Below are 12,922 nucleotides of genomic sequence, written 5' to 3' on the forward strand. Positions count from 1 at the left end.
GGCGGACACATCCTCGGATCATCCGACTGGGAATGGATGCTGAGAGGAGCAGGAGGAGCAGGAGGAGGAGGAGGAGTAGGACGACGACGACGACTACGACGAGGACGACGGAGCCAATCTGACGCCTCGTCGGAACTGTTCGGCTCTGGCCGGAAAACTTCGGCCGGTTGGTGACGAAGCTTCAGCTGCGTTAACACATTAACGGCTCAATAACTCAATAAATACATGTGTAAGAACTACATCTTATTTTGAAGTGAATCTGTATTGTATCGGCTCACTGTGAAATTTGACTTTTATTGTGAAATGGAGGAAGTCCAACTGCTGTTCTCTGCACAGTTGTTAGTTCACGTGTAGTCAGAGTTTGGCTACAGAGCATAATATCCTGTCATGTCGCCATGGTTACAGGAGCTCAGTGAAGATTCCTCCAGACCATCTGTAATGAAGTGAACAGCCTCTAGAGGGCGCTGACAAGTAACAACAGCTTCGTGTACATTTACATTTAGGGCATTTACCATGGTTACATATTTCAACTCATCTTCAATCAAAACATAATCAATCACAGGTCAATATGAACCTGGACTGAGAGGACAAGAACGGTGATGATTAATGATCCTGGAAACTGGAGGATGTTCAAAACAAAAAAACAGATGCATGTAGGATCTCTACAGAAAAAGAGCAGCTTACATCAATAATATCTCAAAAGGCAGTGGAATCAAAAATTACTATTATCCAACATCTCTTGTTATGTTGGAGCATTCAGAGTTCCTTTCACTGGCACAATGCAGTCAGACAAGTACCGTTGTCCTGGCAACTGCCAAACCCAGACTCATCCATCAGATTACCAGATGGAGAAGCGTGATTCGTCACTCCAGAGAACGTCTCCACTGCTCTAGAGTCCAGTGGTGGCATGCTTTACACTACTGAATCCGACTCTTTGCATTGCACTTGCTGATGTATGGCTTGGATGCAGCTGATCGCCATGGAAACCCATTCCATGAAGCTCTCTACGCTGTTCTTGAGCTTATCTGAAGGCCACATGAAATTTGGAGGTCTGTAGCGATTGACTCTGCAGAAAGTTGGTGACCTCTGTGCACTATGTACCTCAGCATCCGCTGACCTTCATTTTACGTGTCCTACCACTTCTTGGCTGAGTTGCTGTCGTTCCCAATCGCTTCCACTTTGTTATAATCCCACTGAAGTTGACTGTGGAATATTTAGGAGGATTTCATGACTGGACTTGTTGCACAGGTGGCATCCTATCACAGTACCACGCTGGAATTCAAGTACATCTTATGTGAGCCATGCTTTGCCAAAAAGAGCTTTCAGAGGATCTACGATCAAGATGTTGATCTACATAAAGCTGGCAAGGGTTACAAAGTGATTTCAAAGACTTTAGAAATTCACCAGTCTGCAGTTAGGCAAACAATCTACAAATGGAGACACTTTGGGACTGTTGTTACTCCACCAAGAAGTGGGCGCCCAGTCAAAATGACACCAAGAGCACAACGAAGACTCATCTATGAGGTAAAGAAACAACCCCGAATGACAACCAAAGATTTTCTAGGCATTGTTGGAGCTACAATACGTAAACCATAAACAAGCAGGGTATCTTTCCAAAAGAAGAAAAGAAAAGAAATTCCAAAAGGTTCACATACTTGCGTATGTTTGTATGTATGTATGTACGTACAGTGGCAAGTATGTGAACCTTTTGAATTTGATATGTGTGTATGTCTGTTTGTGTTTATAATATCAGTTATTCCTTTTGAACAGTGAGTGTTGCATTCTGAGTCCGTTTCTCACATCTTTAGTGCAAAAACAGACTGAATATTTATTTGAACTTCTCTCAATTCATCTTTTTGAACATACAATCATATTTAGCAATAAATGACAAGAACAAAGATAATACCCGCCTGGCGGCCATCAGACGATTAAGACGAATATTGAGCTCATTAGCTTGATGTATTGAGCCAATGTGATGCAAAATGTCCTCTACATGTTGGATGTGAGAAACTAAGTGAAGTCATTTCATTCTTGTCTACTTTGGTGACGTCAGTGCCCTCTGCTGACGTCCGTCTGTACTGATCAGAAGTCCATTAGGCGACCGGCTGGGTCATCAGAGTCTGTCACATTCAAACTCAGGCCCGGTCTCTGAGGGGCGGGGCATGTCGATGTAGAACACCTCTTTGTTGACGGGCGGTGGCGTGCAGGGCGGGCTTCTCATCCCAGAGTCCGGGCCGGGGACCGGGTAAGGTGAGTTCCCCAGCGAGTACTTCTTCTCTATCCGGTTCAGGGGTACTTTGAGTCGGCCGTGGGCATCGGCCTTGGGCTTGAAGCGCTTCAGCTTGACGGTGTCTTTGGCGTCGCGGGTGCAGGGCAGCAGGATGGCCACGTCTTTGCGGAACTTGGAGCTGAGTCCGAAGTAGATGAGGGGGTTGTAGAAGCTGGCAGACTTGGCGAAGAGACGGGTGAAGATGCTGGTGAGGTTGGGCACATGGAAGCCCCAGGCAGACCACATGGAAACCACTGCGTAGGGAGACCATGCCAGGATAAAGGCCATACAGATCACTGTGGAAACCTGGAGGAGACCAATAAGAAGCTTTGAGTACCTATCTCTTGATCTGCTCTATTACTCCTATGGGATTTTCATTAACTTGAGCTTAGCTTTCGTCACTGATTCAGCCTTGTTAACTTATAATGATGGTAACTGTCTAATTGATTCTGCTTTCTCTCACTCTTGTAATCTGAGCTGCTACAAATCCATCTGATCATGTGACAGTTCAACACTGAGGCCTATAAGCACTAGCATTTGGTGAATCGTTGAATGTAGGTCAGAAACTTTTAATCAACCTTGAAAACAACATTGAACCTAATGAGGTATGATAAACTGATGGTGAGGACAGACTCACTATGGTGACGTCTCTTTCAATCCTCCTCTGGCGGTCGGTCAGGTCTCCATCAGCTGACAGAGCGTTGCCTCTCTTCACTGTGTTGATGATGGAAACGTAGCAGAAGAACATGATGAGCACCGGTACGAAGAAGCAGAAGAGGAAGATGGAGATGATGTAGGACCTGTAGGCAGTGGAGTAGTTAGCTTTGGCCCAGTCGATCTCACAGGTTCCATACCCGCGATCTGCAGGGGGGGGGGGTTAGAGGTCAACAGGTCAGTAACAGCACAGTGTAAAACAATCTTATTTTGTTAGTTTCCTGCCTTTGTAGCTCCCCCAGCCAAGCAGCGGCGCTCCGGACCAGAATCCAGCTGTGATCCAGATGAGCAGCAGACTGAGGGACACGCTGGTCCTATTGATGTGACAAGCTGAAACACAACACATGATTGATCCCTTCAGGATTTATCACTTCAGGATTGATCACTTCTCTTCTGGGTTAAATGCCACAGAGCTACAGGACAGCGTCCTCTAGTGAGGACAGTGGGAGACGTCTTCCTGCTGTTCAGGGAACAGTCCAAACTCATGCGTTTGCGATCTAAACTACAGTGTATCTGGTTGCTTAATCTGAGCACTTAATTCATTCAATAAAATGCATTTAACAAACTGTTTAGTCTCCACCAGTATGACATTATGTCTCAGATTAGTATTATTTTTTATCTCATGTATGTCTCAGTATGTCTCAGGTGAGTCAGGACATAACATTGAGACAATAGAAACAGGAAATGTAAGGGGACACATAAATGCATGTATAAAATGTCAAATATTACAGAGCTTGGTTTATGGCTCCTCAACTTGGCTCTGCTTGATTTGCTTTAATGGAAAAATGGATAAAGATCATGAAATGTACCAAACCAGGAATCGGACATCAGAAACTCTCTACACAGTTGGACAGCCTTAAACCTTGAACCTGAACCTGCCAAACACGAGCTCACCAGCATCCATATAAAGATCTGATCATTCAAGACCTGCAGCCTCCACGCGGTAAATCTAAAGGTCTCTGGAGGACTCTGACCTCTGTTGGGGTGACAGCCTTTGATGTAGCGAGTGATGCTGATCACTGTCAGTGTGTTGATGCTGCTCAGACCAAACACCAGCGTGAAGAAACCGTCCACCTGGAGGAGACCACAGGGTGGGTCACAGGTGTGGACAGGTCACAGGTGTGGACAGGTTACAGGTGTGGACAGGTTAAAGGTGTGGACAGGTTACAGGTGTGGACAGGCCACAGTTGTGGACAGGTTACAACCGTGGACAGGTTACAGGCATGGACATGTCACAGGTGTGGACAGGTGACAGGTGTGGACAGGTGACAGGTGTGGACAGGTTACAGGTGTGGACATGTCACAGGTGTGGACAGGTCACAGGTGTGGACAGGTTACAACCGTGGACAGGTTACAGGCATGGACATGTCACAGGTGTGGACAGGTGACAGGTGTGGACAGGTGACAGGTGTGGACAGTTGACAGGTGTGGACAGGTCACAGGTGTGGACAGGTTACAGGTGTGGACAGGCCTCAGTTGTGGACAGGTTACAGGTGTGGACAGGTCACAGGTGTGGACAGGTTACAGGTGTGGACATGTCACAGGTGTGGACAGGTGACAGGTGTGGACAGGTTACAGGTGTGGACAGGTTACAGGCGTGGACATGTCACAGGTGTGGACAGGTTACAGGTGTGGACAGGCCACAGTTGTGGACAGGTTACAGGTTTGGACAGGTTACAGCTGTGGACAGGTCACAGGTGTGGACAGGTTACAGGTGTGGACAGGTTACAGGCGTGGACATGTCACAGGTGCGGACATGTCACAGGTGTGGACAGGTGACAGGTATGGACAGGTTACAAACGTGGACAGGTTACAGGTGTGGACAGGTGACAGGTATGGACAGGTTACAACCGTGGACATGTCACAGGTGTGGACAGGTTACAGGTGTGGACAGGCCACAGTTGTGGACAGGTTACAGGTGTGGACAGGTTACAGGTGTGGACAGGTTACAGGCATGGAAATGTCACAGGTGTGGACATGTCACAGGTGTGGACAGGTGACAGGTGTGGACAGGTTAGAACCGTGGACGGGTTACAGGTGTGGACATGTCACAGGTGTGGACAGGTGACAGGTGTGGACAGGTGACAGGTGTGGACAGGTTAGAACCGTGGACGGGTTACAGGTGTGGACATGTCACAGGTGTGGACAGGTGACAGGTGTGGACATGTCACAGGTGTGGACATGTTACAGGTGTGGACAGGTGACAGGTGTGGACAGGTTACAGGTGTGGACATGTCACAGGTGTGGACAGGTTACAGTTTATCTACCGTATATGTCTCAGGTGTATCGCAGGTCTTTATTACCTGGCAGGTCCAGATGGAGGAGATGAGGTAGTCACTGTCCTGGAAGACGCTGAAGATCTCGATTATGCCTCTGGAGTATCCAAACACAGAGATGCTGGCGTCTGAGACGGCCAGGTTAAAGGTCAGGTAGTCGGTGGGCTGCAGGGTGGCTCTCTGTCTGTACAGGACGAAGAGGACGATGCTGTTTCCAAACCAGGACAACCAACCTGAACGCACCACAGAGACAGACTCTCAGGTACACATTTCACACACACACACACACACACACACACACACACACACACACACACACACACACACACACACACAAACACACAGAGAGAGAGAGAGAGAGAGCTCAGTGTACTTTAACACTCAATCAGTAAAACACACTTTGTCTCAACATGTTTAAAAGATAATTTGCAGTTGAGGAAAATCCAAATGATCAATACATCTGCATATATTTAAACCCGAGTTTGTGTGTGTGTGTGTGTGTGTGTGTGTGTGTGTACCCACCCAGCAGCAGAAGGTAGACTCCGATGATGGTCTCTCCCTGGTCAGACAGAGGGGGGTCCCGCCCCCCTCCCAGCATCAGGCTGCTGTTCCTCCAGGGTGGGGGGCCTCCGGCTGCAGAGCTGAGGGACATGTTGCTGCTGCTGTGAGACTGAGGAGCTCTCTGAGGGACAACAGGAAGTCTCTCTGCTGATAATCTCAGGTAAATATAGGCACCTGATCCTGGTGCAGCTCAGAGCTCATCAGCGGGCGGGCTGGCACCACACCAGAGCACCACAAGGGACCAGGTCTGAGGTCCGGTCTCAGAGCAGTGGAAACAGCAGGTCTGTGATTAGCTGATTGATCGATGACGCCATAAAAACTTTATTGTACAAATACACATACTTCACTGCAGTATTTCCATGTTATACTACTTTGGTCATCTACTACTCTGACAGCTGCAGGTACTTAAACACACACACACACACACACACACACACACACACACACACACACACACACACACACACACACACACACACACACACCTATCTATATATACATATACATTCAATCATTTTCACATTTCTTTTTCTATCTAGCTATTCAGATATACATACAGTATGTATAATTTTGCACATACATGAGTCTACTTTTTCTATATATGTTTTGTTTTTTTATCTATTATCTATATTTGTCCGTTCCGGGGTGGGGAGTGCACCACCTGGGACGTTACTTTCAACTCCACTCTTCCCAGGCAAAATATTGCACCTGTGGGATCATGCAGCATTGACGAGCTGCAGCCTGGTCCCTCAACTGCCACTTCATCGGTCGGAAAATCCACTAGCAAAAAAGAGGGTGGCAGCAGCAGCAAAGATTTGCACGACACTTACCTGTTGCATTATGAGCGCAGGACAACTGTGTGGAATCCCTGGTAAGGCCGGAGTTGGCACGGTCGGGGAGAATGAAGGCAAAGAGAAGAGAGCGATTTGAAAAGAAAATGGTCACATGCATGGGTCAAATATTAACCCAACTGAAAAATATTTCCCAACAGCAACAAAATGTGATTGCTTTGATGGAGGCACAAATAAATGTTCAAAAATACCTTTGTGTATTTGTGTGTTTTTGATCTCCTCAAACTGAAACGCTACATTAGCAGTGGTAGGCTGCATGTTAAAATGTACAATGGTGCTGTGACTGCCCCTGAGAACACTGATCATCGATCCCCTGCTGATTTTGCCTGGGTTCTTGTACCCAGTTACCATGAACTGCCACGTGGAGGCACAGCAGAAGTCTTGATGATGTAGAGGCACTTCAATCAATAGGTAATGCCTAATCAAGGTTACCTTCCACCTATTTGACCTGAAGTGCCTCTCATCACCCTGTGGCATATTGCATACCAGCTCACAAAAATATAAAGTGCTTCCCCTGTAGGCCACAAAATAGACTGTGTGTTGACCAGGGAACAAAAATAATGGAGATGTGTTGACACAGTTGATTCTGAGATGTTGAATCTGTCTGCCACACCCCTGTAGGACTCCTGGTTAGCCAGTGTCCACAGACAGGCAAGAAGACCGTGCGACACCGACAACCATGAAGATCCAGTCTGTCGAATGGCCTGGCCGAGTTGGATTTATACAGAACATGCAAGAGAACAAAAGGGAAGGTGTCATGAGTGGATTTGCATTGAATCAACACATGTCTCTCTGCAGAGGAAGAGACATCTGTTGATATCTACAAGGTGTGACCGTTCTCGGGAGAGCTAGACGATGTCACTACAGGGGTCACTCATCGGGCCTTGATCAATGTATTTGAGACAAATGGTACAGAGACAGTTCAGGAAGAGGGACAGATCAAAGAGTCTTTTCATCAAGACGGCAAGGGTTAACACAATAGAAAAACAGCTCAGCAGGACATTTGATGTTCCCGAGAGAAAGGAACATTATATGTGGAACAAATAAGAAATGTAAGGTAACACATTTTCTTCTACAGGGGGCTGCAGTGGGTTCCATGGGCTGCAGTGTGCCTCACAGCAAATGGGGCCCGATTACTGCTGTGGCCCAATCCTGCAGATTTGCCCTCTACAATATCCGCAGGATTCGGACCTTCCTCACAAAGGATGCAACGCAACTCCTGGTCCAAGCACTGGTCATCTCCCGCTATACTGCAACTCTCTCCTGGCCGGACTCCCAGCCTCTGCGACTAAACCATTGCAGCGTATCCAGAATGCTGCAGCACGCCTTATCTTCAATCTACCCAAATTCTCCCATGTGACCCCCCTCCTCCGTGACCTCCACTGGCTCCCTGTTGCAGCACGCATCCAATTCAAGACGATGACACTGGCCTTCAGGGCCATCAATGGAACGGCACCCATCTACCTTCAAACACTGGTCAAACCTCATGCCCTGAAGCGAGCACTTCGCTCCTCTACTTCAGCTGGCCGGCTGGTACCACCATCGCTGAAATCAAACAAATGCCGCTCAGCAAAGTCCAGACTCTTCTCTGTTCTGGTGCCTCAGTGGTGGAACGAACTCCCGACTAATGTCAGGACAGCAGAGTCATTTGCCATCTTCCGAAAAAGGCTCAAGACTCACCTGTTCAGACTTCACCTCGACTCTACATAGCATGACCCACTCGCATCCCCCCCCCAAAAAAACCCTTACCTATAGCACTCTGATCATAGCACTGTTAAGCTCTTAAGGTGCTACTTTACTCAGATGAGGACCTAACACTTGTTTTAGCTTATTTTTAGCTCTTACTTTATCGGCAATGATACGTTGTGGTTTCTTTGTTTTCTTCTTTTGACAAATGTACTTATTGTAAGTCGCTTTGGACAAAAGCGTCTGCTAAATGACCTAAATGTAAATGTCTCCAGAAGTTCAACAGAACAGGGCCCGGTTTCCCGAAGCCTTCTTAAAGCCTTCTTAACGCTACGTCATTCGTAACCCCTACTTAGAGTTCCTACTTAACATTTCGCGTGTTTCCCGAAACGTTCTTTACTTATGAATCTCTTCCGTACGTCATATGTTGGTCAGAGTGGTCTGGAGCACTCTTAGAGCCTTCTTAGCTCTACCGTGGTGATGTTTCAGCTCCTGACGCTAGTCGCCGCCACTGTACAGTAATCCAGAAATCCCCGCTGCGCATGGAACTGCACATTGCCAGTGTAGTGTTTCACCAGTGGTTTTAAGTCATTCATGAAGTAAATAAAAATAAAATGTGCATGCATTTCATCACAAGGCTAAGCTTTACCTCAACCTCAAAAGTTGCCTAGGTATATTACAGTGTCAAAGTCAAGGCATGCACGATCCTGCAAGCAATTTGGGAAATTGGCACATCGTCAAACAAATAAAAAATAAATGGACGCCGGTGACGGTTGTGAACGGAAACTGTGGCAGCGATACAACGTATCCTCGTGCTGAGCAAAAGACGTCGCCGTCCTCGGAGCCGTTGGAAAACATAATTTCATAAGGATCAACTTCAATCCCATGGATATATTGACCTACGTGGCTATATTGCATAAGTTTCGACTACAACGACAACAAATACGCATGTAATTAAGGCTTTAATTGGCTCAATCTCCTCCGCTGTTTTCTATATTTATTATATATATTTTTTAAATCAGTATAGGCTATGGTAGTATGTTCGACCATGGTTAAATAAATGTTTAGGCCTTGAAGGATTTCTCGCAATGTTTTATTCGCAAACACTGCAATAGCCTACATTTTATAATATAGTGCTGTCATGCACCTGCGCATGAAATGGAAAATCGAACTCTGAGCAATCGATTTCAGCACTTTCTTTCTGGACAGCGCCGTGTACGAACGATGTAAGGAGCGTTTCTTAAGAAGACTCCTAAGAGACCGTTCGGGAACCACGACTATAGAGGTAAACAACTTTGGTAAGTCATAACGTAGGAGTCTTAATAGCGCGTTAAGAGTGGACGTTATCGGGAAACCGGGCCCAGAACACTATTGTTACTGGAACTAACTAATACTTACCAAAACATGAACAATCACGAAAAAATTCAATTTTATAAGAAATTGGAACAAGCCTTCATTGCCCGAGGATACTCATTCACAAATGACAAATTAAGACTGGGAAACTTGCTGACCACCTACAAAGGGCAAAGGACGGATCTCGGGCAACAGGGGAGGCCAAAATGACCTGGGAATACTACTCGGTAAGTACTTTCTGTGTATATACATCTTAAATGTTGGTGGGACTTTCTAAAGTGTGTCAACTTTCATTTTTCCTGTTGAGTAGTTTATTAGTAGTCATATAATGACTGCCCCATCATAAGGACACTAGTAGATCTGACTGATTAAAACAACATATTAAGTGTGCTGGTAGCTCAGTGGTAGAGTTACTGCCCCATGTACTGTGGCCCTCTTATATCATGTCGTCCCTCTCTCTCGGCCCTTACACTCTCACACTGTCCTCTCGCAATAAAAGGCCAAAAAATAACTTTTTCAAACAAATTAATGTGATGCTTCGATGTATTTTTATGGCGTGGTGTATGACAATGGCGGTGTAAAACGGACTTGGGAAAAAATCCAATAAATATAAAAACCTAATTCAAAGTGGTAAGTAGGCTGTACGCTGACACAAGTCATTTCCTCCGATGAGAATCTGGATCTCTCATATAAAACACCGTCAGGGACAGAAAAAGGGGTTTTGCCGGTCTCTGAACACTCTAGTTCTCCTAAGACACCCTCTCACGATCCACCAAGCTTTTTTTTAATCCATTTTGTTTTGCAGACATGTCGGTGCAGGTGTGGTGCCTGTCGTTCAGGCAGCCATATGCAGGTCTGGTTCTGGATGGGCTGAAAACGGTGGAAAGCCGCTGGAGACCCCTGCTGGCTGAGCTGGAGAATCAAACCCTGGCAGTTCACATCGCCCGGCGGGACTGGGAGTAGGAAGGGTGGAGGGCGTTGCTGAGTGGCACACTGGGAATGAACCGGGTTCAGATACAAGCGCTCTTGGAGTCTGGAGAGCGGTTCGGCCGCGGAGTGGTGGCAGGTGGGAAACCATGTCGGTGTTTTGATAGTCCTGATAGTTAACAAGGTGTATCTGAAGGCGTAGCCTCTCTTTCAGGATTGGTGGATGTGGGCAGGACTTGGCTGTGCCCTGCCTCCCTGCAGGGGAAAGAGCTACAGCACCTGGAGCAGTCGGCTGTTCTGATAGGTCTGCAGGAGAAGCACCTGACTCAACTGTCCAACCCTCGCTGGCTAAAGGAGCCGCTGAGGGCCCGGGGGGGTCGCGACCTCTGGACTGTGGAGATCCCCTGTGAGCTGTTACCATGACGATGACACCCACACACACACAGTGATGAACTGATAACATTAATTATCAATTATAAATCATGATATTATTAACACTGACAGGATACTGACATCCCCTGATTGGTTGTCAGCCACCACATCTGTTTTGTTTTGTTTGTTTTTTCATGTATTTTAGTTTGTGTGATGAGCTCCAGTAAAGAGTCGAGGAGAAACGTTAACACTGAGTGAAGGTCATGTGACCAAACAGAAGAATCAGTCTGCTGGTGAAACACTGTTCTTTATTCACCCAGTAACACAAACAAACCACCAGTGTAATTATAATGTCAACACAAATATATCCCCATATAAATAACGGGGACTGGCCACGCCCTCTCTCTCTGATTGGCTGGCTGACATTTTGAAAAACTTCAGACGACTTCAACAAACAAAACTTGTCACTGTGGCAACCGAGGATGCTGTCACCTGGGCTGCCGTGGAAACAGGGAAGGACAACACACCTCAACATTTTCAACAGGAAATTATTCTGAGATGTGTTGTGCATTAGGCACGAGCTAATAACATGCCAACATTCAGTTTTCAGTCAAATCTTTTACAACATTAACAATGTCATTTTTTAGTCTTTGCTTTTATTTTTCTAATTTATTCATTTGTTTTTAATTATATACTTTTCTGATTATGGGGCTGGTTAGCGTGGTTAGCACTGCTAGTTTTACACAAAGGGGTGTTATTAGCTAACTATGTTTCCTGAGTTAGATGGTGGGGGGGATGTAGTGTGTGGCCGTGAGGTGGGGGGGCGGGGCTGTAATGTAACCAACCACATGTGCGGGGTTGGGGGCTGGGCAGTAGACCCGTGTGGCGTGGCCTCCAGTCTGCAGTGCTCCCCAGTGGGTGGAGGGGGGGAGGCAGGCGTGGTAGGAGGAGTGATGGGTGAGGTGGGTGGAGTGAGGATGAGCAGAGTGAGGAAGAGGAGGGGCAGAGGGCAGGTAAGGGGCCGGGGGCGGAGCTTCATATGGCAGGTGCAGCAGTGAGGAAGACTGGAGGTGCGTTTGATCCGGGTAGGAGCGCAGGAGAGGGGGTGGGGACTGACAGGACACAAAACACACTCAGATCAGAGGAGAGATAACTGTTGATGTGATTAGAAGGTTAGAGCTACTGTCCATTTTAAAAGGAGTGTCTCCAGAGCTGCTGTGTGATGTCTGATTCGTAGCAAGGCAAGTAAATGGAGGTGTGACTTCTGGCGCCGCCACTTCCTGTGTCCACCACGGGACCTTATTTTGGTAAAAAAATATGTTCAGTAGTCATCAGCGAGACAAATAATTTTTTTGACTATTCGAATTGTTTGTCAGTTAAAAGATAATTAAGTCTCGTGTGTAAATCTGTACTAGTAAAGAGTTTCCATCTTCTAAGCAGAAAAATAAAAAGGTACATTTGTGGTAAATCATATCTTAAAACATTCTTTAAATAAAGTATTAAGAGTCATACTTAAAGTTTGAAGTGCTTTGTTAATGTTTTTTTTTTTTTTTTTTTTAAATAATCTAGACATAACTTATTGTTATAAACTCTGAAATAAATGGGACTTAAGTCAATGTTGACAGCTGAACTCTGTCTCTACAAAAGTCGACAGGTGTCTCTAGTGGTCGTTCTGTCATAAGCCAACGTCAAGGGTGTGACAGAGGGTCCAGGGTAAACAATGAAGGCACTCGGCACAAATACATGCAAAGTCAATGCAAAGACAGGTATAGATGCGTAAAAATGACGCAACGTGAATGAGGCAACAATTTGCGCAAGTTGAAATATTCCTACTCGAACAACAAGATTGCGTGACGCTGTGACACCAAAGCCTGGTGTTGACGGAGCAGCTACAATGTTAGCATAGCCTAGCA

At 46.3% G+C, this 12,922-nt stretch overlaps 4 protein-coding genes across 5 annotated transcripts in view; 1 reads left to right on the forward strand and 3 right to left on the reverse strand.

Annotated features, from left to right (window-relative positions):
- The window catches only part of LOC311010579 (actin-binding protein WASF3-like), an 11,935-nt gene extending 11,815 nt beyond the window's left edge, over positions 1-120 (reverse strand). For both annotated transcript variants that reach the window (XM_084005126.1, XM_084005125.1), the window contains exon 1: positions 1-120. This exon is cut by the window's left edge and continues 73 nt beyond it. The gene's annotated coding sequence lies outside the window, so the exon portion shown is untranslated.
- Positions 121-1,983: 1,863 nt separating this feature from the next.
- LOC311010725 (opsin-5-like) lies at positions 1,984-5,919 on the reverse strand. Its single transcript, XM_084005317.1, has 6 exons — positions 5,782-5,919; positions 5,287-5,492; positions 3,958-4,057; positions 3,209-3,313; positions 2,907-3,130; positions 1,984-2,575 (listed from the first exon to the last, which is right to left on the reverse strand). The coding sequence occupies exons 1-6, from the start codon at positions 5,909-5,911 to the stop codon at positions 2,114-2,116; spliced, it is 1,227 nt and encodes a 408-aa protein (XP_083861443.1). The 5' UTR covers positions 5,912-5,919; the 3' UTR covers positions 1,984-2,113.
- A 4,598-nt stretch (positions 5,920-10,517) lies between these two features.
- Positions 10,518-11,637, forward strand: LOC311010742 (protein EOLA1-like; the record flags this gene model as incomplete). Its single annotated transcript, XM_084005341.1, is given in 3 exon segments — positions 10,518-10,670; positions 10,674-10,776; positions 10,852-11,637. Coding segments are annotated over 3 exon segments (465 nt in total). The 3' UTR covers positions 11,061-11,637.
- A 482-nt stretch (positions 11,638-12,119) lies between these two features.
- The window catches only part of LOC311010813 (uncharacterized protein), a gene marked incomplete at its 5' end in the record, with an annotated part of 31,701 nt that continues 30,898 nt past the window's right edge, over positions 12,120-12,922 (reverse strand). Inside the window, one exon of the mRNA XM_084005459.1 lies at positions 12,120-12,307. Within this exon, the coding sequence (XP_083861585.1) occupies positions 12,201-12,307 (107 nt within the window). The 3' untranslated portion in view covers positions 12,120-12,200. The remainder of the gene's footprint in view (positions 12,308-12,922) is intronic.

Source organism: Eutrigla gurnardus, assembly GCF_963514095.1.
Source record: "Eutrigla gurnardus genome assembly, chromosome: 3".
NCBI classification, from domain to species: Eukaryota; Metazoa; Chordata; class Actinopteri; order Perciformes; family Triglidae; genus Eutrigla; species Eutrigla gurnardus.

What these genes read in the sequence shown, in the direction of transcription:
- LOC311010725 (XM_084005317.1), bottom strand. Translation starts at nt 5,911, where the DNA reads ATGTCCCTCAGCTCTGCAGCCGGAGGCCCCCCACCCTGGAGGAACAGC. An exon ending in AGGCTGTCACCCCAACAGAG is followed by an intron (nt 3,314 to 3,957) that starts GTCAGAGTCCTC and finishes GTTGTGTTTCAG; the next exon opens with CTTGTCACATCAATAGGACC. An exon ending in TTGAAAGAGACGTCACCATA is followed by an intron (nt 2,576 to 2,906) that starts GTGAGTCTGTCC and finishes GGTCTCCTCCAG; the next exon opens with GTTTCCACAGTGATCTGTAT.